At 43.9% G+C, this 21,781-nt stretch overlaps 1 protein-coding gene and 1 long non-coding RNA gene across 3 annotated transcripts in view; one reads left to right on the top strand and one right to left on the bottom strand.

Annotated features, from left to right (window-relative positions):
• Positions 1–21,781, top strand: part of FGF1 (fibroblast growth factor 1) — a 95,301-nt gene that overhangs the window by 55,553 nt on the left and 17,967 nt on the right. For both annotated transcript variants that reach the window (XM_080677056.1, XM_080677055.1), the window contains exon 2: positions 15,133–15,335. In XM_080677056.1, coding sequence (XP_080533182.1) covers positions 15,167–15,335 — 169 coding nt within the window. In that variant the 5' untranslated portion in view covers positions 15,133–15,166. The remainder of the gene's footprint in view (positions 1–15,132; positions 15,336–21,781) is intronic.
• Positions 1–21,781, bottom strand: part of LOC308252421 — a 320,170-nt gene that overhangs the window by 41,492 nt on the left and 256,897 nt on the right. Inside the window, exon 4 of the long non-coding RNA XR_013961034.1 lies at positions 14,086–14,165. This is a non-coding gene — a long non-coding RNA (uncharacterized lncRNA). The remainder of the gene's footprint in view (positions 1–14,085; positions 14,166–21,781) is intronic.

A 21,781-nucleotide genomic window follows, 5' to 3' on the forward strand; every position in this document is an offset into this window, starting at 1 on the left:
TGCTTAGGGACCGAGGAGAAGGTGGCGCTAAACATGGCCCTCCGGGAATTGACAGTCTAGTGAGGGAGATAGACATCAAACAAGTAAACACATGGGTGGGTATTTAATTAATTACAAATGATGGGACGTGTTGGAAAGGAAGAGAACAGGAGGCAACAAAACAGAATAATGAAGGCAGAGCAGGGACAGAACTTAGATCAGGAGGTCAGGGTAGACCTGAGGAGGTGATGCATCAGCTGCTATCTGAAAGGTGAGTCAGAGCCAAGGCAGTGGACTGTGTTGGGGAAAGGCATTGCTGGAAGGTGAGCAATTTGTATGAAGGCAGCTGTGTGGAGAAGACCACACTGGGTCAAGGATCCCAGGGAAGACAGCAGAGGCTGGTATGCAGTGGGCAAAGGGAGGGAGTGGCAGGAGGTAATGCCAGACTAGATGGTGTCTTGTAGGCCATGGTAAGGGTTTATGAAAATGGAAAGCCACAGCAGGTTTTAAAAGAGGGAGTGGCCAATCTGATGTAAGCTTCTTAAAAATCCCTCTGGCTTTGAGTATAGAAATAATCGGAGGGGCCCAGAACCAAAGAGGGGGCCATTTCAGAAGTTCAGACAGGAGCTGATGGTGAACTGCACAGGGTGGATAATAAGTACCTAAATTTTCTAACTCTACTAGAGTCGAAGGGCTCAATATTGAAAGGTTAGAGAAACTTAGACTAGTTACAGGGCTGGCACTAGGGTGAGACAAGGGAGGCACTTGCTTCAGGTGCAAAATTTACTCAGAAATTATATTTCAATGCAATATTTTTTAAAAGTCAAATTTCATGCGGAAAAAACCCCAAAAAACCCATGATGAACAAATATCAAATTAAAGAGAAAAAAAGACAGGATCAGTAACAGTGCTGGGCCAAGTCAAACAATGAGCCTGAGGTAAAAGGGAAAAAATCAGTAATATGCATTGTGCCTTTATTCAAAACTTTCCTCACTCTTGTCCTTGGCTAGCTGACCCTCCCCACCTGTAAAATGAAGAGGCCACCATGTAACCCTTTGCTCTGAAAACAGATGTTATGGAAAGAAAGCTGATGACATAAATCACCACGAGCTCCTGGTAGTTTAGACAGTATCTTTTCTCCTTATTCTGGAGAGTCTGAAACAGAAGGTGCATAAGAGTTGCTCCATAAATATTTCTGATGATAATGTTAATGGCTAGCATTTCCCATGCTCTTATTATGTCAGGTACTTTGCCAAGAACTGTTAAATACAATGATTTCATTTGGTCCTCACAGCAATCCGTGAGGTAGGTATACTATTACCCGTTTTACTATGCCTGGAATATACTTGAGTAACATTTAGTAAATAGACGACGAAAGAAAGGATGGATAAAGAGAGGGGAAAAGTGGTAGGCCTCACACTATTCCTTCTCCACACTATATGGATAACCAGTGATTCCCACCCCCTCCTCTGGCAAACACAATTCTCAAACACTATTCACCAAACTGAAAAGGATCTGCAGAAAAGGGAAACTAACCTTAATTATTACCCTTTTCCATAGGGATTATTTTTTAGTAAATTAGTTTTTTGTTTTTTTTTAACCCAACAGCTTTTTGAGAACAGACGTTTTAAATTCATTTGTTCCCAATTATTTATTGAGCAATTACTATGTGTTAGGCACAGATCTAGGTGGTGACATATAATGTGAGCAAAACAAACCTGATTTGCGTCCTCATGAGGCTTACAGATCTGTGTGTGTGTGTGTGTGTGTGTGTGGTGTAGTGGAGCAAGACAAACAGTAACAAGTAAACAAACACATAAGTGGAATCATAAATGTTACACAAGATACAATTTGGATCTGAGGTAGAGGATGGGGAAATGATGAGAACTATCCTAGATACGGTGGGTCCGACATAGACTCAGGGAAGCTCATAACAGTCACGTTGCTGAAAATTCAGTGCTAAACGTTATTTTTGAAAATCAAATCAATTAAACTCCCTACAGAATGTGAAATTTCACAACTCCTATGGAGGGCAATTTTGAAGAGCAACACCTATTTATTTATTTACTGATTTATTTACTGAACAGACCTATAGAAAAGTTATTTATACCACTGAGGGCTCAAGAATACAACACCATGAAAAACATTGGAAAATGTCCTGCCTTCTGTCTGCCCTACCCCATGGGCCCATCTAAAGGTCCAGGTTTATCAAATTCCAGAGGAGACCTTTGAACTAAGGAGGAGCCCAGGAATGTAGAATCTTTAAACGCTGGGAGCAATTATGTGCAAAAGCATGGCAGAAGTCACCCTGACATTTCTCCTGACTTTTGTTGCCTAATCTGCTTTTGAAGGCCAATAATGTAAAAAATTTCCATTTTTCAAACAACCCCACCCACTACAGTGTACTTTGATATATAAGACACGAGAGAGGAGTAGAGGACAGTGGGGAATATAAATGGCTTGGAAAGGTCAGTGAGAAAAAAGAAATAAACCAGGAGGGAAATCACGAGGAGTTGAAACCATGCTTTGAGCTACCTGCCAAAACTCAGGAAAACTCCCCTGAGAGGCCAAGTTTGACAGATGAGTGTACTGTCGTGGTTATCAGCATCTACCTATCCCAGTGATTTTTCTGATAAATGTCATCTTGACTGCAATGTGCACCACCCTGGAGATGCTAGATTTATTTCTTATTTAGCTTCTTGGATGCAAGATTTTAGCTCAGCCCTTATCAAACACCATCTCCTTCCCATAAAACCTACCTGGTTCCTGCCAACAGCTGGGTTGTGTGCAGAGCTGTGTGTGGACTACCAAATGATGTGGCCACAGGACCACGTGAGCCATCGGGCGTGCTGAAACAGGGCAAACAGTCCGGATGGGAGAATGGCCGCTTTTGGACTTTCCATGTGAGATCAGAGAAAGTTGGCAAGTAAAATGCTCTAAAATTAGCCTAAGTCCTTAAAAAGAAAAAATGTAAAAGGAAGCAAGGCTTATACCAGTCTAATGTAGATGCTCCAGAAACTAGTCACTAGAAGGCTGGCTCTGGGGCAGGTGACTATTTTCTTCCTGCCCTTTGGCTGTGGCTCTCACTGGGTCCCTTTGCAACCCTGGGCCATGCCCCCGCTGGATTCCTGCATGCTGCTAAATGCCTCTGCAGGAATGTGGCTCCCGGGGCAAAGCGGGGCCTCTGGGCCCACTTTCAAGAACCAGAATAGACTCTGACATGTGAAATAAGCTCTGTGGAGTTTACATTCCTCCTTTGTATCCAAGCACCTTAAACCCGAAACCAGGACTGCTAACCATTCTTCCAGAGACGCCTGGCTATCTGTCTGGCTGAAATGTGAGTTCTGTCCTGTTTATTTTTTAATGTTTTGGTGAGCCTGGGGCTCCTGGAAATGAGTCTGCCCTACAGAGGGCGACACAACAACCTGATGTCTCATGGCTGAGGATTTCATTCGTGGCTAAACCAGATTTGCTCAGCCTCTCGGCTGACTGTTCTCTCGGCTGGAGCAAAAGGGAACATGTGCGTCTATTGGTATACCAGAAGGAATAGCAAATACAAAATGATTATAAAGCGCTTAATGTAGTGTCTACACAACAGGCACCCGCAGAGGCTTGTTTACTCACATAAAATGTTTTGTAAAAGCCCAATTGCTATCAAAATGTCAATATTCAACAAACTGATACATTAACAACAATTCCTTCTATTTCCTAGACACTCTCTGTATGCAGGGCCCTTCCTGGGCCTGCCTCGTTCTTTCCTCGTGGCCCATGACCACATCAGTATTCCTAGCAGCTTCATTTGACAGATGAGGCAGCAGAGGGTCAGAAACATTAAATGACTTGCCTGGTCACAGAAGGAGTTACTGAAACAACAGAAGCCGAAACCCAGGTCTGTGACTCTCAGGTTGTGAGAACTTGCCTTTTTCATGGTGTTTCCAACCTAGTAGGTCCATTCACATAGTACCCCTCCCCCCCACCTCCAGTGGTCCCTGGCCTGGCCCCAGCTCTTTTATGATCAATGGCAAGTTGACTGTAGTGTGACAAAGGTCAAGATGGACTCGGGTGACGCTGGGTCATTCAGGGGAAGCAAGGGAGTGGCAATCAAGAGGTCACTGTACCGCTGTGAAAGAGGATGGTCGTGTGCCAAGGTAGGAACATGCAGACTCCATTCAATGACAACAAGTATCTCCTTTAGAACACCATCAACAGGACTATGTGAGTTATGGAGGCTGGTGGGGCAAAAAGAATAGGGAAGCTAAAGATTACTCAGTCCAATGGATTTTCTTTTCTCTTTCCCACATTTCTTGGCAATTAAAATCATGGACTCTAGAGCAGGGGTGCGCAAACTTTTTGACTCGAGGGCCACAATGGGTTCTTAAACTGGACCGGAGGGCCGGAACAAAAGCATGGATGGAGTGTGAACTAATATAAATTCAAAGTAAAGGAGCGGAGGGGAGAGCAAGAGAACCGGATAGAACAGCCGGATCCGGCCTGCGGGCCGTAGTTTGCCCAAGGCTGCTCTAGAGTCAGAAAACCCTCCCCTTATATCTCAGCTCTAACATTCATTTCACTGTGTGACCTTAGGGAAATGATTGGAGCTCTCTGCGCCTCTGGTCCTGAGCTGCAGAGTGAGGGCTGAGAAAGCAAATGCCTCAAATTCAGTTCAGGGCAGCATCTCTGTTCTGTTCACTACACGTTGGGACATTGAACCAGCTAGGGTAGGTGACTGAATAGAAAATTTTACTCTAGTCATTTACCTCCCAGACTAAAAAACAAAAACAAAACAGAGAAAGAAAAAAATAAAAAGCAATGCCTACCTAACCGAATTTATTTGAGAATTAAAATAATGTATGTGACACATAGTAAATGTTCAAGAAAAGGTTACTATTTCATTATTTATGGACATATTTTATTATTTCTGGTATGTCCAAAGCAGGCTATTGGGAAACATGAAGAAGAACAAGTTCTTGGCATTTTCAGAGATATAACAAACACATGCTTCAAAAGACTGAGTTTGGAGAAGCCAAAATTTCTGGGTCAGGAGATAAGAAAAATAAGAAAGACCCAGCAAACTAACCATCTTCATATGAGCTGAAAGGTCTGCAGACTCCAAGAAAGAAATGTCCTTGCTGGGCTGGTTCTGGAGACTGTAACTTGTACAACAGATTCAAAAGATTGTTGGAGCCACATCAGTACGAGAGGTTGGAAGAAGGGCGAGTGCTGCTAGTGTCTCTGCAGAATCACTTTGCATTTGGCTCGAGGCCCCGAGGCTCTGAAGCATCAGTCTGTAGGAAGGATATTGCCATTAAGATGTGCGCAGCTCTTCAGGATGGCGGAGAGCCTGCAGGATGCTTTGGAAGGGGATGTGGGGGGCGGGCGGGGGGGAGAGCATTAAAGTTCAGACAGAACAGAGCACACACGCCACTGCCAGGGAGTGCACCATTTTTCCTCTCGGAGTGGAGGCTGCTTTCTCTAAGCACTTGAAAGAATTCCTGGCCTCCGAAGGAACAATGCTGGATTGGGGAGAAGTGCTTTGGGAGTAGATAAGCCAGACTGCAGAGAATTAAAGATCCAGAATCAAGGGAGGAAATACAGGGTATTGGAGGAGGTCCTCAGGGGTGGGAGTTGTCTGCTCAGATTTTCTGCTCTTCATTAAGGGGTGTGAGAGCTAAGGGTAGGAGAGCTGCTGGGTGCTACGGTTGGATTATAACCACCCCGCTCCTGCCAGCTACTTGGTCCAGGCTTCTATGCCCCTCTTTTCTGAAGCATGTCTTGATGAATCTCGTGTGGCCAGAGTGTAAACTCCTTCAAGGCAGACACTGTGATTTCTGCTACAGGTCCAGAATCCCTTTATCTGAAAAGCCTTGGGGGTAGATATATTTTTGAATCAGAATTTTGGAGATTTTAGAAAGGCAGTATGGTACATATATTGTATATTATGGAACAACTCCAGTGAGGTTTGGGACAGTACCCTATAATCAATCAAACACGTTACTAATTCTACACTGGATTATAGAACTATTAACACAAAGTGGAATACAGGTTTTAGTTGGAGGAGAGTTTGGGTCAAGTTTTGCCACAATTTGAGTTAGGAAAGAACTTCTAGTGTTCAGAGCCTTTTGCATATTATAATTGTGGACTAGGGATTTCGGGCCTTCCTTTTTCCTTTTCTTTTTTAAATTTCCAGGACATCAGCAGGATTCTACCCATGGCAGGTACTGAATATAAGTTGTTGGCATTCTAGAGTATGACATATTGATTTCCCTCAAATAATATTTGATTCTGGAAGCCAGGGCACAGTTTATCAGTGACTTGGGATTCTTTAGAATTAAAAGGATCTGAAATTAAAGAACAGACAAGAAAGACTATTGAACCCTAGGTTCTCTGTCATCCTGGACAGTAATACAAAAAAAAAAATGATGAAATATCGTTTTTCCTAGTATATCCTAGTTAGCACCCAAGCAAATGAAAAGAGACCATCATTACATATAAGTGATAATGAAAATTTCTAACATATATATATAGAAAATGATATTTTTTAAATATTGCCAAAATATTACTCAATGTTTAAAATCAAGTCTGTCCCTCCAAAATGAATAGTGCAGATTGACAAAACTAACCAAGATGACACATAGAGTAAGGTAACCAAACTAACATCTATGGAATGCTTACAAGTTTTCAAGTATAGGGCTCAGCACTTTTTGTGTATTATCACTTAACAATTAAAGCAATTCTGTGCAATAGCTGCTGTTATGAAACCTCATTCTGCAGATGAGGAAACTGAGACTGTAAGACTGAGTAATTTGCTAGCAAGTGTCTGGCCAGGACTCAAACCATAGTTCAGTAGTATGTTGGTACAGTATATCAGCTACCAGAGAAAGGAAAGAAGGGGGGTGGTAGAGGAGGGTGAAGAACAGAAGGGAAAGAAAGCATAAAAATAGAGGCGGGAAAGCCCTGATTTGTAGTATTTGCCAATGTTTGTGGTGTAAATAGTCTCACCAGGGCTGATAACAAGCTACTAATGGTTTAACAACTTGCTCGCAAAATTCCTGAATATTTAATAATTGGCTTTTACAAACGTGCACACCACTATCAAGTCCATCCCAGGCCACATCCACGGTTTACTGCCAACTTTGGAAGATGAGATTTCAGCTCGGGGAACAGAACTGGCTTGGGAACAGCACGCTGAGATGCTATCCCAGGCCAGTCAGCCATGGTTATGTTCCTACCTCAGACCTGGTACAGATCACGGAGGGTGGAGTAGAGGAAAAAGAGGAAGAAGAACACACTGTCTCCCCTTCCTCAGGCAGACTTGCCTTCACCAGAGGGTGTAAAGTGGGTCCCTGCCAGCCTGACACTCCCTGGCAAAAATAGTAAAACCAGACCACACAGACGTTCTCTGGGTCAGATAAGAAGGTTAGCCTTGAGACCAAAGGTCTGAAATCTTCCTTGAGATTCTTCATTTCCATAATACTTCTTTTGAAGATGTAAAGATGGGATCTACAAGATGGGAACCAGGGTTGGGCCTATTTTTAACCGAGGATGGGATTTTTAGCCTAATTTTAACCCAATTAAAATGCATTTAGGCTCTTGGCTTAGTTTTTCTATTAACACCTGAGGATTAAGTCTCCTGATAACATGCTTCCACTAGAGGATCCTGAGAAGGAACTGGCCTGGTATTCAGTCACCCACAGGACACTGATTATGTGCAAGCATTTGCTAAGTGCTGGGTCTAGGGGGGAAAAAGGAATCGCCCAAGGTCTTAGAGATGAGTGAAGGAGACAAGACAGTCAAGTAAACATAGTTAAATTATATTCATTCACTCATTCAACAAATATTTACCAAGTGCCTATTAGACACCAGGCATTTTGCCAGACACTGGGATACCATAGTGAGCAAGACATTGATTTATACCATCATGGAACTGACAGCCCCGTCGTAAAGGGAGACATTAATTAAATAATGAAAAGAATGAATGTGTAATTACAAACTGAAGTAAGAGCTCTGAGGAAATGTTAAATGGTCTTAGGAGAACTGGAGGAACCTGACCCAGTTAAGGAAAGTCAGGAAAGGCTTCCTGGATTTTGGCAAATGATCTAAGACTTGAAGAAAAAGCAGGAGTTAACAGGGTGGGTGGGATATAGAGAAGATGAAGAGGAACAGTGCTCTAGAGAGAGAGAAGAGCATGGGTAAGGGTTAGGGGGCAGAGGGAGGCAGTGATTTCAAGGAAATGAAAGGCTAGTTTAGAGAGCGAGTGTGGTGGGAGATGAGGCAGGGGAGGAAGCCAGGGCTGGCTCTCACAGAGCCCTACAGGCCTTGTTGGGATGCCACTAACGAGTTTAAACCGGGACTCTGTATGGCAATTGCACCCAGTGCTGTAGGAGAGTAAATACAGTGTGGCTATGGAAGCATTAGGGAATGGACTCATCTAAACTGGTACGTGTGGTGTGGAGGAAGAGTAGGGAGGTTAGGTTGGGGGACGTGTCAGACAGGCTTTCTGGAGGAGAGAATATCTGAGATAAATTTTTGAAGAGTGCGTATGACTTAGCCAGGCCATGGTTGAAGGGTGGAGGAAGGGAGAGAGAAAGAATGCTGCTGGTGTGAGGCTGTGTAGGGGGGGGGGGGGGGGGGGGCGGGGCGGGGACTAGAAGAAAAACAGGTCAGTAAGGGAAAAGGCAATGGTGTTAGGCAAGGAGCAGATGATGAAAGCCTCATACGTCATGATGGGGTCTGGGTTTCTGGGTTTAATACTTATCCTGACCGTGGCAGGGAACCCACTGACACAGTCAGAGATCTTTAGCAGGAGACGGGTGGTCAGATTCATGTGTTAAAAGGCCACGAGCAGCAGGGTCAAAGGGGATTGAAAGGGAGCCGTGCTGGAGAAGGGGACCACTGCTGCCTGTCTCAGCAGCCCAGGTGAGAGAAGGTGTTGCGTCTGAACTAAAGCAGCCACAGTAGGAATGAGGAAGATGATTTTAGGAGACATTAAAAAGGTACAGTTGAAAGGGTTTTGACACCAATATGAGGTGTGTGAGTGATTTCTACTCCACCCAAAGAATAGTCTGCACAAAATGGATTCTTCTATTTGTGTTGCGCCTTGCCTTATGACCTGATACATGATCAATTTTTATAAATGCTTCAGTGGCCTTGGGAAGAATGGTGTTCATTAATTTTGAGGTGCAGAGTTCTCTCATGTTCATTCAATTGAGCTTGTTGTGTATTTCAATCTCCTATATCCTTAATATTTTTTGTCTGTTTGCTCTATTATTTATGAGAGAAATATATTAAAATCTTCCACCACCATTGTGGATTTGTCAACTTCTCCTTATGAATTTGACAATTTTTGTTTATATATTTTCAGGCTATGTCATTATTCCACAAGCTTAGACTTTTTATATCTTTCTGTTGATTATTCTACTTAGCTCTATGCAGTGATGCCTTTTACCCTTAATCATTCTTTTGGCCTTAGACCTACTTTATATGATATTACTATAGCCATATCAACTTTTAATTTTGTTAACATTTGGTATCTACTTCTCATCCATTTGTTTTTAACTTTTCTGTATCTTTGTGTCTTAAATATGAGTCCTGAAATCAGTGAAGATGAATTTTTTAAAAATCCAGTAGCTAGTAAATTTAGCCCATTTACATTTATTGTGATCATAATACATTTGGATTTATTTCTACCACCTAATCTTGAGCAATTTTTCTATTTCTTTCTTTTCCTGGATTCTTTTGAATAAGTACAGTTTTATTTATTTTGTTTTGTTTTTCTTATCCTTGCCAGTTGCTGGTTGGAATTAATGAATTCTATTTCTTTTCTTTTAGTAATTACCCTTAACATTTTATATTACCTTTAATATTAACTCACATTCTGAGTTAATAAGATCTAGGTTAATTAATATCTACAAGGAATAGTTAGGTTATGAGGTGATGCCATTCATAGCGCTAGGGAGGGAAGACTTAAAGTGTATTTGGAACCAAAGGTGAGGCCTGTTTTACATATGCTGGGTTTGCAGACACATCCAATTACCACCTTAACAGATGCTTATGCATCTACCTTCAGTGGCTTTATACACTTTGCAAAATATCTCCCTTCATGGGTATTCTGCATTGTGTAAGCAGTGACGGGATAAAAGCAAAAATAAAAAATCAGCGTTTGTTTTCCCTTGATTCTTAGAACTGTGGGTATTCCCTTCCAGCTTAGTGGCCAGGGTCGAACTGAGCACAAATGTCTTGTGCATATAGCAGGCTTCACGAATGTCACCTCAATAACTGTGGATAAACTGAGGGCTGAGCCTGAAATGGTGACCTGGATTCTGCCACACATAACACTGCTTTCCCTTTGCCTCCTTCATTTCTCTGCTATCTTGGTGGCTTAAATGATTAGGGGGGAGGGGCTTAGCTAATTTCTGCCAAATATGAGAGGGACTGAAAAATTATAGTTTCATACCAATTTAAATTACTTTAAATTAAACATTCAATCAGAGCTGACCTAGACCACATCAAGCCTTGACTGGTTCAACATAACCATATCCTATCAGTTAGGTCATAGTTCTATTCTTTCCAAGTGCTGTCATGACTATTGAGCCCAGGCAGGGTGGGGACTGTTACAGGACACATCTTGGAAGAAGTGAATGACTCGCCCAGGTTCCCAGAGCCGATTAGTGCATCGAAGGGGCTATACAGTGTTGCTCACTGTACCACATTGAAAAGTGACTGTGTATTCCTGGGCAAGAGTGTACACTTAGCATCCTGTTTGTGTGTCAGAGTTTACACTTTCTCCAGAAGCTACAGCTGACAAAATATGTCAGCCTTTAACACGGAAGTTCCAAAAGGCTTGGTGTTCTCTTCACTTTGGTGTCACTAATAAGTCAAGAAAATCTTCAGGTTTTCCCAAAATCTCACCAGTGCCCCAAATTTCAAAGGGCTGGGCTTAGCACACAACAATGGCATGAAGTCCACTTGATCTTTGACATCTCCCAAACACACACATACACACACACACACACACACACACATGCACACAGAGAAGGACAGAGAGGGAGAGAGAGGGAGAGGGAGAGAGAGAACTCCTTCCCTTGACAGCCAACAAAAATTTAGTAATAACAAGAAGCAGAGCTTATAAATTTCCATTATGCTTAATGCCTGATTTCATGTAGTTAATGGATTCATTTATTAGAGCAATTTGTGTAAATCCCCAAGGGCTTGCTAAGGCTGCTGCCTAATGGTTTTATCACCTCATAGACTTCCTTTATTCCTATCCTCTAACAAATAGTGGATTGGCAAGGAACCGTGGACCAACCACTGCTTAAAATATTGGTAAACTGTAATAAGGCAAAAAAATAAAAATGAGGGCTTTTCATGTCTCTGGGGTTTCCTTCAGCAACAAAAGGGATTTCTTTTTTTTTTTTTTTAAGTGTCAGCTGATTCATAAATGCTGCTTCCACAGTCTATCAATTTCACGTTGACTCAAGGCTTATTTTCAGGAGTCAGCAGGTCCCCATCGTGTTTCCAGGTATGGATCAGCACTGAGGGGTGATGGGAGCAATCTGAAGTCAGTACAACCACCCCATTACCGACCATCCTTCTGGGGGAGCAGGCAGAGAGCAGAGTCTCAGCCTTGCATAACCATAGGCTGCCCTGTAACCAGGAAGGAGGGGTGCCTGGTGCCTGCTGGTCCCTGCAGAGGTTGTTTAGCTGGAGAGAGCCCCGCAGTGACCAAGTCCGGGACGGGGAGCATTAGTACAGTCCTTGGCCAGAGCTGATGCCTCCAGCCTCAGTCTGCCTTCTGTGCATCTGTTCCCCTTCATCCCAATGGGATGGAAGCAAGAATGCAAATAGAGCCAAATCCATACCCAACACTTAGAAAATGTCCTAATGGAGATGCTCCATGGGTGCTGGATCTAGAAGGGCGGCCTCCTTAACATGCACAATCAGGGGCACGTGGGACTTCCATTTGAGAAAACCCAGGCACAATAAGAAACAAAAGTCTTCCCACTGAAGACTGACAGCACAAGTGGCTATTTGTACAGTTAAATGGCAAGACTAGTATATAATTATTATCTCCTGCAACAAATTAAGGACCTAACTTAGTAAGTGCTTGGAAAAAATAGATAAAACAAAGAATATTAATGATCTCTTAGTTGTATTTGAAGGAAGGGGCATCTTGTTATTATTCTATGCTAATGGGGAGGTGATGGGTGAAGAGGGCCATGTTTGGAAGAACCAAAGTGCTTTATATCAGAAGGGATCCAGAAGCAAGTGGAGTGAGAGGGAGATGAAGAGGCTGGGTGGGAAAAGGGCTGAGAGAGAGAGACTGAGAGAGAGAGAGAAAAAAAAACAAAAACAAAACAGAGGTGGACACAGAGACGTAGAGGTTAGTGGATGAAAGAAAAGGGTCTGCAAGAAAGAATGAGGGTTTGAGAAGGAAATGCAATGTGCTGCGCAAGGTAAAATCTGCCGTCTTCCCTGTGAAATCAGCGTAAACAGGATTAAGTTTCTATCTGTTATTGCACCATGTGAAAGGGCTGGACAGAGTTTTACCATATGTGAAGAGCATATTTGGGATGCTCTGACTTTAAATATATGTTTATATGGTATATGCAAAATTCTCTTTGGGCGTTTTTGGAGGGACATCAAACTATTAACTGAAAGTGGGGATAGTGTGACTGGACCATGTGGCTGCAGATAGCAAGAGATGTACCAGAAACACTAAAATGCCTGGAGCAGAGAAAACCAATGGATGTTTCCAAAATGATTCCTAATTCCAAAGTCACCAGGACAAATTATCCAAATTGTTGCCTCCATTTATAGCGGAATTAATTTCTGTGGAGTAGCTCCTTGAGGCTGTTCCAGGGTTAGTTGGATGGATGGATGGATGGATGGCGAGTGTGGAGAATGCAGGGGGCTGGCTGGCTTTCTGTGACATTCCCAGGGCTCCTTAACACCTAGTGATGTGGGTTCCGCTGGGGAATGAGAGACACCGGGAGTCCCACTGCAAGGTTGGCATGGGGGCAAAATCCGAGGCTGTTGGTGATGGTGATAACCAAGGTCTGGGTCACAAATGAATAATTTTTGCCTGAAACCACAGATAGCACCACACCTTATATACTACGTTTTCTTACATATACATACCTATGATAAAGTTTAATATCTAAATTGGGCACAGTAAGAGACTAACAACAATAATGAATAATAATATAGAACAATTATACCAATATACTGTAGTGCAGGGGTCCTCAAACTTTTTAAACAGGGGGCCAGTTCACTGTCCCTCAGACCGTTGGAGGGCCAGACTATAGTTTAAAAAAAAAAAACTATGAACAAATTCCTATGCGCACTGCGGACCTGGGACGAGTCGGCTGCTAAGCAGGACAGGCAGCGGCACCCGGCGGGCCAGATAAATGTCCTCGGCGGGCCTCATGTGGCCCGCGGGCCGTAGTTTGAGGACCCCTGCTAGTGGAAGTAGGTGAATGGCCATAACGTAGGGGTGACTTGAACACAAGCACTATGATACCACAACAATCGATCTGACAACCGAAACGGCCACTAAGAGACAACAGGTGGGTGTGTATCCAGCATGAATATGCTGGACAAAGGGAGATTCATGTCCTGGGAGGGATGGAGCGGGACAGTGTGAGATTTCATCAGGCTACTCTGAGCTCTGCGCAATTTAAAACTTAGGAATTGTTCATTTCTAGAATTTTTCATTTAATATTTTCAGACCACGGTTGACCGTGGGTAACTGAAACCAGAGAGAGGGAGACTGTGGAGGGGGCAGGATGACTAAATACTGCAGTACCAGTGAGGTCACTGAACCTTTTCCTGGTGAGTAAGGGCACATTAGGGCTTTGTTTCAAGAACCCCATCTGGAGGCTCAGAGACAACACTTACCAGCTGTTGACCTTGGACAGACCACTGAACATCTCTACGTTTTGGCTACATTTTATTTACAAAATGGGGGTGATATTAGTGTCTGTTTCAAAGGGTGGTGGTGAGGATTATATGAGTCAGCTTGTAGCACAGAATACAATGATAATGATGATGATCATTATTATTATAAGGCCACCTGATAACCAATGTGTACGACCAGCATCTACTCACACTTACGAAGGTTCCACGTCAGGGTCCTGGTCTCTTTGCCTCTGCCTTGTACAGTCCTGAGTCACCGGAACGTCATTCTCCTAAATGGTGGGGACAAGTAGATGCTTTAAAATTCTAGTGTTTATTGGCTTTGCTTTTTAATCCTTAGAGGCATAATTGACACATTTTTACACCAATATGTTACAAATTTGTATATAGTGGGCATGGAGGACATTAGAGGACTATAATATTCAATATGGTGGTTTCTGTGTCATAATAAGTATGTCTCATTAGACAGTAATTAGGATGAAGATGGCCTTTGCACAAGGGACACCTTCTCTGTGTGTCATGAGGATGTGGGGAGAGCTGTGGAAGCAGGCAACAACTGGCATAGCCTTCATAACGATCTGTCTCAAAAAACTTCCCTTGGCACAGTGTTTGCCCTTTAAAAACCCCATGTAACACCCCCACGTGCTGCTCCCCAGTTCCTGTTCTGTTCCCACCAGCAAACCCAGAATGTTCCTTTACACATTAACCCTTGGCTGTCACTATTGTGGGAGGCTGCCATGCAAGGCCTCCAGGTCTCGAGCCTGGGCTCTCTGCTATCTCTGCACCTGGCCTGGCGGTGCCCAGTCAAAACCGTGGGAGGATAGAGGGCAAAACCTCAGCCCAGGCCTCTCGGCTTTTGTGGGTTCCAGCTAGACCCCGGGTGTTATTTTAGTGCAACTTCGGTATTTAATTTGAGGATGTGTGTGGATCAGAAGGAGGGACCAACACATTATTTTCTTTTCCCTTGGCCAAATGATTAAATTTAAAGTTCTAAAAAACACACAGCTTGACCCAAAGCCCTGTCCAATTGGAAATGAGAAATGGCCAGACAATCCCTCCCCTGCCAGGACTATCCTTCCTTAGCCGCCGGCCACCGCACGGGCCCATTACTGTGGGCATCACCTGGCCCGTCTGTGGTTCCCAGCCGACCAGAACCCTGCACTCCAGACTCCCTTACCCAGCTTATACGTTGCACCTTTGCTGGAAGAACGTTCTACAGGTTTGTTCAATTTCTTACAGCCCTGAAAGCACCCTCACCGGCCGCTGCTGAGCCATGGCTGAGGGGGAAGTCACCACGTTCACGGCCCTGACCGAGAGGTTCAATCTGCCTCTGGAGAACTACAAGAAGCCCAAGCTTCTCTACTGCAGCAACGGGGGCCACTTCCTGCGGATCCTCCCAGATGGCACCGTGGATGGGACAAGGGACAGGAGCGACCAGCACAGTAAGCACCCATGCATCCTTCTTGGAGCCCCTCCCCTTTCTGGTGTCTTCCTTAGTCAAGGGTGGGGGAAGGGAGGACATCTGGTACCTTCTTCTCCAGTCATGACACTCTCAAAGGCAGGGCAACAGAAATGTGGGCAGGGTCTGGGTGTGAAAACTAGAGTGGTGAGGGCCACAGCCTGCCTAAAGGAAACTCTGTTGACTTACACAACTGCCTCGAGATCAGATGTGGCGGCCAGTGTTCAGATGTTCAGATTTCTGTAAGTAGTGCGAGGTCTGTTCCTCCAGGCTGGTCAGGGTCCTGTTTGCTCCATGCGGGGAAGAGCCGCCTGGGGCAGGGTGGGTAAACCTCGCACAAAGACATGGCTCAGGTTCAAGTTTACTGACTCTCCAGGTTACCTTTCCACTGGGACTGGTTTGGGAAATCCTGGTTTGAATCGTAGCTTGCACATCATAAATTACGCAGCTTCCACTCTGCATATCGTGCAGACATGGTTGTGGTAACGGGAGGGGTAGAGTCGTTCTCCAGACCTTATAGAAACTAGAGAGCCGGAGAGATTCCAGCCAAAAGTGGAGTATCTCTTCCGGGCTTTCCTGCCCGCCCAGGTCTCAGATGGTATTGATAAATGGAGTTATAACTTTGGAGAAAATAATCTTCTTGACTACCTAGGAATAAAAATGTCGTCCTTCTGCTTTAGTACTTCAGGTGTTGGTGTGTGTTGATATTAGGTGTCTGGGTCCTCTGTGATGTAACCGGGAATTCCCTGAGTTACCACTGAGGCATTAGATGTTGCAGAGAAGGCAAAAGTCAGATCTGGTCCCTGCAAAGAGGGTCAAATGGGCCAAACGTGTCACGAATCAGGAGAAGGAAAGCATGGATGAAATTAGGAGACACAGAATACAGCACAGGTAGAGAGTAATGTTCCATAGGATGGCTTTTACATGGAATGCACAGGCTTAGCCCACGTGGCTCAGTTGGTTGGGCATTGTCCTGTGCGCTGAAAGGTTGCCGGTTCGATTTCTGGTCAGGGCACATGCTGGAGTTGCTCAATCCCCAGAAGCAGGGTGTGCAGGAGGCAGCTGATGGATGTTTCTCTCTCACATTGATGTTTCTCTTTCTCTCCCTTCCTCTCTCTAAAAATCAATTTAAAATCTTTAAAAGGAAAAAATATTTTTAATGGAACGCACATCACTGGTTTCAATGTGATCGTTTATATATCAGATAGTCTTCATTATTCATGAAATATGCCCCACACAGCAGGATCTAAGTACAAATGACCCCCGCACTGTGCTCACTCTCTACCCTCAGATGCACAGGCAGTGGGGAGGGAAGCCGGCGTTTATGAACTGGTTGGCATTGCCCCTTCCCTCCCAGCGACCTTGAGGTGAGGAGCAGGAAGGCTGAGGTTGGGGCTTGTAGCTGCAGAGTTAGATGTACTGGGCCTTGTTTTTTTTGTTTTTTTGTTTTAAGGTGTTTTGTTTTGTTTTTAAATGTATTTTATTGATTTTTTACAGAGAGGAAGGGAGAGGTATAGAGAGTTAGAAACATCAATCAGCTGCCTCCTGCACACCCCCCACTGGGGATGTGCCTGCAAGCAAGGTACATGCCCTTGACCGGAATCGAACCTGGGACCCTTGAGTCCGCAGGCCGACACTCTATCCACTGAGCCAAACCGGTCAGGGCTGGGCCTTGTTTTGATGGCTTGTCTTCAAATGGGCCTTCTGAATGCCTGATCCTCAATGAAACATATGCACCAGAGTGAGGCGAAAATGACTCTATTTAGTATGCCAACCGTACAGAAGCAACATTTACCGACAATTAATCGACTTAGACTGGAGTCTGTTGTGTAAGGCAAGTCACACAATTTGTGTGATCTGCCCCACTCAATGTAAGGGAAAAAAGCTTTAATTTCTCTAAAGTTTTAAACTTTTCTAATACATTTTACCAGTTTTCTGAACCAATGGAAATGTTCTCTGGTCCTTGGACTCTCAGGGGAAAGATAACCTTGGTGAAGCAGTCCTCTGGATTAAGCTGGCTGTTTCGGGAAACCTTGAATTCTGGGTTAACAAGAGGTGACAATGACAATTTCCACGTACTGGAATTTCTGTGCAAATGGCATATGTCTTCATTGTTGTCATTCCATCATCCACATAGAGACTGCACTCCGAGTAGGTAATACTGGGACTTCTGAATAGTGCTGAGGATCCAGTCACCTCACCTAAGATGCCAGGGCCCTTGGAATGCAGCATAAGGGACCCTTAGGATGTGTATGAGGAGGTCTGTATACAAGTAATGCTTGGTTAACTATTTGGCAGGTGAACATGGGCAAGTTACTTGACCTTTCTGCCTCAGTCTTCTCATTTATAAAATAATATTTCTTGCCTCACAGGTTTTTTGAGAGGATTAAATGAGATCATGTGGTGAAAGTTCTCGGCACAGTCCCTTGGCTGAGAGTAAGCACATTTGGTTAATATTGCTATTGTTATCATCACCGAGATTTACATATATTCGACCCAGCATATGGAAATCCAGTATAATACTTAGGGCCTTCCCTCCTTCTCTCTCTTCAAACATACTGCCTTCCAGGAAGGCCAGGGGGTCTAATTTCAGGTTTTGCTTCAATGCCTTTCTGGCAACATGCAGAGTTGGTGTGTTGGCCTATTTACTGATTCTAGGACTAAGAACAAAGGTCAAGGAGGACAGAAATCAGAGTCAGTGGGGTGAGTGGTTCTGTACCTATCAGTGCCGGGAGAACCGGGTAATCTATACGCGCTTGGCAGAGCCAGGGGCCTGTGATTAAGAGGCAGGAAGCTGAGTTCACATTGCTGCATTGCCCCGTAACTGGAGCAGCACCGGGCAGTTACCATCATTCTCTCCATTTTGCATCAAGTGCTCTGCAAAGGCAGCTTTGAGCCCCCAGCCCCACAACCCTTCCAAACATCCCCTCCCACCTGGAACTTTAGATATCGTTGGTGTTTCCAGCTGTCTGACCTTGTGGAACATACTGAGACTCAGTTTCCGCACCTATAGAATGGGAATCATAGCACTGCCATGTGTACTTGACAAGGCTGAAAACTCATGAGGTCCAGCAGCCCAGAGGACTCCCTGGATTGAATGCACCCACTGAATGTGGTTACGTCGCCCTCTTCTGCCCAGTGGCAGTACTGCCACAACCCTTGTGAATTTTAAGGATTATTATTCAGAAACATAATTAACCTGGACAGGCATGGAGTGGATGATCCTTGACTAACTTATTAGCACAGTCTAGTGAGGGGATGATTAATATTCCTTGGTCATTAGTTTGAACACGATTAGAGATTGTGATCACAGGTAGAGTCACATTCTAAGACTTCCTTCAGGAAGAATGATTTCTAAAAGCCAATCAAATATTTAAATAAATAATGCAAGATAGAACTGTATGCCTGCCAGCTCTCCAATGTAAAAAAATAACTCCTTTCACGGCTTCTCTTTCTCCCCAACCAGCGGATCTGCCTTGGGCAAAATTGGGAAGTTTTCAAAATTGGTCTTCTGCCTCCTGGAAAATAAGTCCCCAAGTACTCACACAGGGCCCCTCCTGGAGTGGCATGACCCTACAAGGGATGCTTGTGCACAGGCCTTTGTAATGCAGCCCTGAGTGGAATGTCTCCACTGGTGGGGATCTCGGGCCTGTAGAGAAGATGTTTTGGTTTACCCCTTTACAACTCCTCACATTACATGGTGGGCAGGTACTACTATGGGCTGTGAGCACTTGTTCCATTACCATTTTCCAAATGCCAGGAAATGCAGAGAGCAAAAGCTGCCCATTGTGAGAAGGGGCATGGGGGCTGGTTGTTAGAAAATTCATGTTGACTCCCAGGACTTCCCTTTGGGAGACGGGTAAATGGAGATGTCACCACAAGAGGGAGGATCCTGGAAGAGGAACAGGTGCAGGGAAAGACATTTGAGGAGTGCCTTGTGCACCAAGCAGCTCTCCTTAGAGTTGTAATTCCACATTTAACTGTGTGACTATTTAATGGTTTTCTCCCCCATGTGGATGAGGACTTAGAGTTCAACAATGCAATTTTAGTGGCTAGCACATTGCCTGACAGTTGATATAATGTCCAATAAACATTAATTTGATTAGTGAATGAACTGCATTGGTGGTAGGTAGATCCAAATTCCACAATATCTATATATATAAAAGGCTAATATGCTAAGTGTCCCTCCTACCATCTGACCGGTCGCTATGATGCACACTGACCACCAAAGGGCAGATGCTCAATGCAGGAGCTGCCATGACATGCACTGGCTGGCACTACGGACCTGGCACTGACTAACCAACACTTGGCTTCCCCCAAGTGGGACACAGACCCCACCACCACCCCAGAGCAACACCCCACCAAATCGCAATGCTGCCAAGACCCCATGGCACAAAATGCGGTACACAGCCCAGCCCAGCCCGGAAATGGTCACTGTGGGCTCCGGTAATGACATCACGTAGCAATGCCTAGCTTTCTCTCCCTAGCGACTCACCTCCTTGGTGTTTCTTCAGCCCAGGAACACAACTTGCTTTATAACCAGGTGGAAACATTTTACACTTTAACCAAATGTCTGTGAAGCGTTTTCACATGCCTCATCTCATTTGATCCTCACAGAAGTCCTGGAGTAGGTAGATAGGAGACTCGGTGGAATCCTATTTTCTTTTCATTAGCCAGAAAGAAGAGGTTTAGAAAGCTTAGAAACTTCACCTGACTGAAAAGAAGAAATGGTGGACCTTGAAAACGACTTAAGGTTTTCTCACTGCACAGAATATAGTCAAACACTGCTGCAGTTAAATATTTTACCCTTTGTTCTCCCTGTGTGATCTACAATAATAATCTGCTTTGTATTGATATTTACTGCTGTGTTGCTGACAATTACCTGAAAGAGAAGTTGGGGTGCTTCACTGGGCTGGAAAAAGTTTAGCTAAATCAGAAAGCAGGTCTAATTAAGCAAGTTTATTCTATATATATATAAAAAGCTAAGTTGACTTGTGCATGCACGATACATATAAAGCTCTCACCAGCGCCAATCACACGCGTGTGTTTCTATCTGTCATTGTTGACCATGAATTTGGTTGACACTTCTATTATAGAGAAAGGGTGAATAGCGCTATTAAAACATTTCTTCTAATTAATTTCCTTTCAATGTGCATGAATTTGTGCACCAGGCCACTAGTATTATATAAATGCCAACTGAGCACCTGGAAGGGCCAGGCTCTGCACTAGATTCTTTCGTTTCTGCCTAGCTACAAGCCCGTGAGGTTACAAATTATCATCATTCGGTGAACACAGAGCTAACAGGGCCCATGACCAGCAAGTAACTGGGAAAGCTCCACACAGAATCCCAGCTTCTTTATGACTAAGGCTCTCTCCATATGCTACTGCTGTCCCAACATCAACACCATGACACTGGGTTTTCCCCACAAACATATTAAATAAACATACTGGATTCACACAACCTGTCATGTGGGTCAGATGGATGTAGGCGCAGGTCACATCACCACTTACTAGTTCCATGTCACCTTGAGGATGTCATCTCCTCTCCACATTCCTCAGTTTCCTTATTTTAAAAACAAGGATGACAAAACCATCAGCAAAACTAAAAGACAACCCACTGAATGGGAGAATGTATTCACTAATAATATATCTGATAAGGGTAGATATCCAAAATATGTAAGAAACTCATATAATTCAATAACAAAAAATAATCTGATGAAAAAAATGGGCAGAGGACACGAATAGACATCTCTCCAAAAAAGACATGTAGATGGCCAACAGACATATGAAAAGATGCTCGACATCACTAATCACCAGAGAAATGCAAATTAAAACCACAATGAGGTGTCATTTCACACCAGTCAGAATGGCTGTAATCAAAAAGTCAACAAACAGCATGCATCAGCGAGGATGTAAGGAAAAGAGAACCCTTATGCACTGTTGGTGGTGTAAATTGGTGCAGCCACTATGGAAAAGTATTGAGGTTCCTCAAAAAACTAAAAATAGACATACCATATGACCCAGCAATTCCGCTTCCAGAGTTTTATCCAAAGGAAAACAAAAGCACTAATTCAAAAAGATACATGCGCCCCCATGTTCATTGCAGCATTATTCCCCATAGCCAAGGTATGGAGGCAACCTAGGTGCCCATAGATAGATGAATGGATAAATGTCTGGTACATATATACAATGGAATATTACATTGCAATAAAAGAGCATGAAACCTTGCCATTTGTGACAACATAGATGGATCTAGAAAGTATCATGCTAAGTGAAATAAGTCAGACAAGGAAAGGCAAATACTGTACGGTTTCACTTATATGTGGAGTGAAAAGAACAAAACAAATGACCAAACAAAGCAAAAACAGACTCATTGAAAAAGAGAGGAAAGAGATGGTTACCAGAAAAGAGGAGGATGGCAGGATGGGT

The sequence above is a fragment of the Plecotus auritus genome (genome assembly GCF_963455305.1).
Source record: "Plecotus auritus genome assembly, chromosome: 6".
Lineage (NCBI taxonomy): Eukaryota > Metazoa > Chordata > Mammalia > Chiroptera > Vespertilionidae > Plecotus > Plecotus auritus.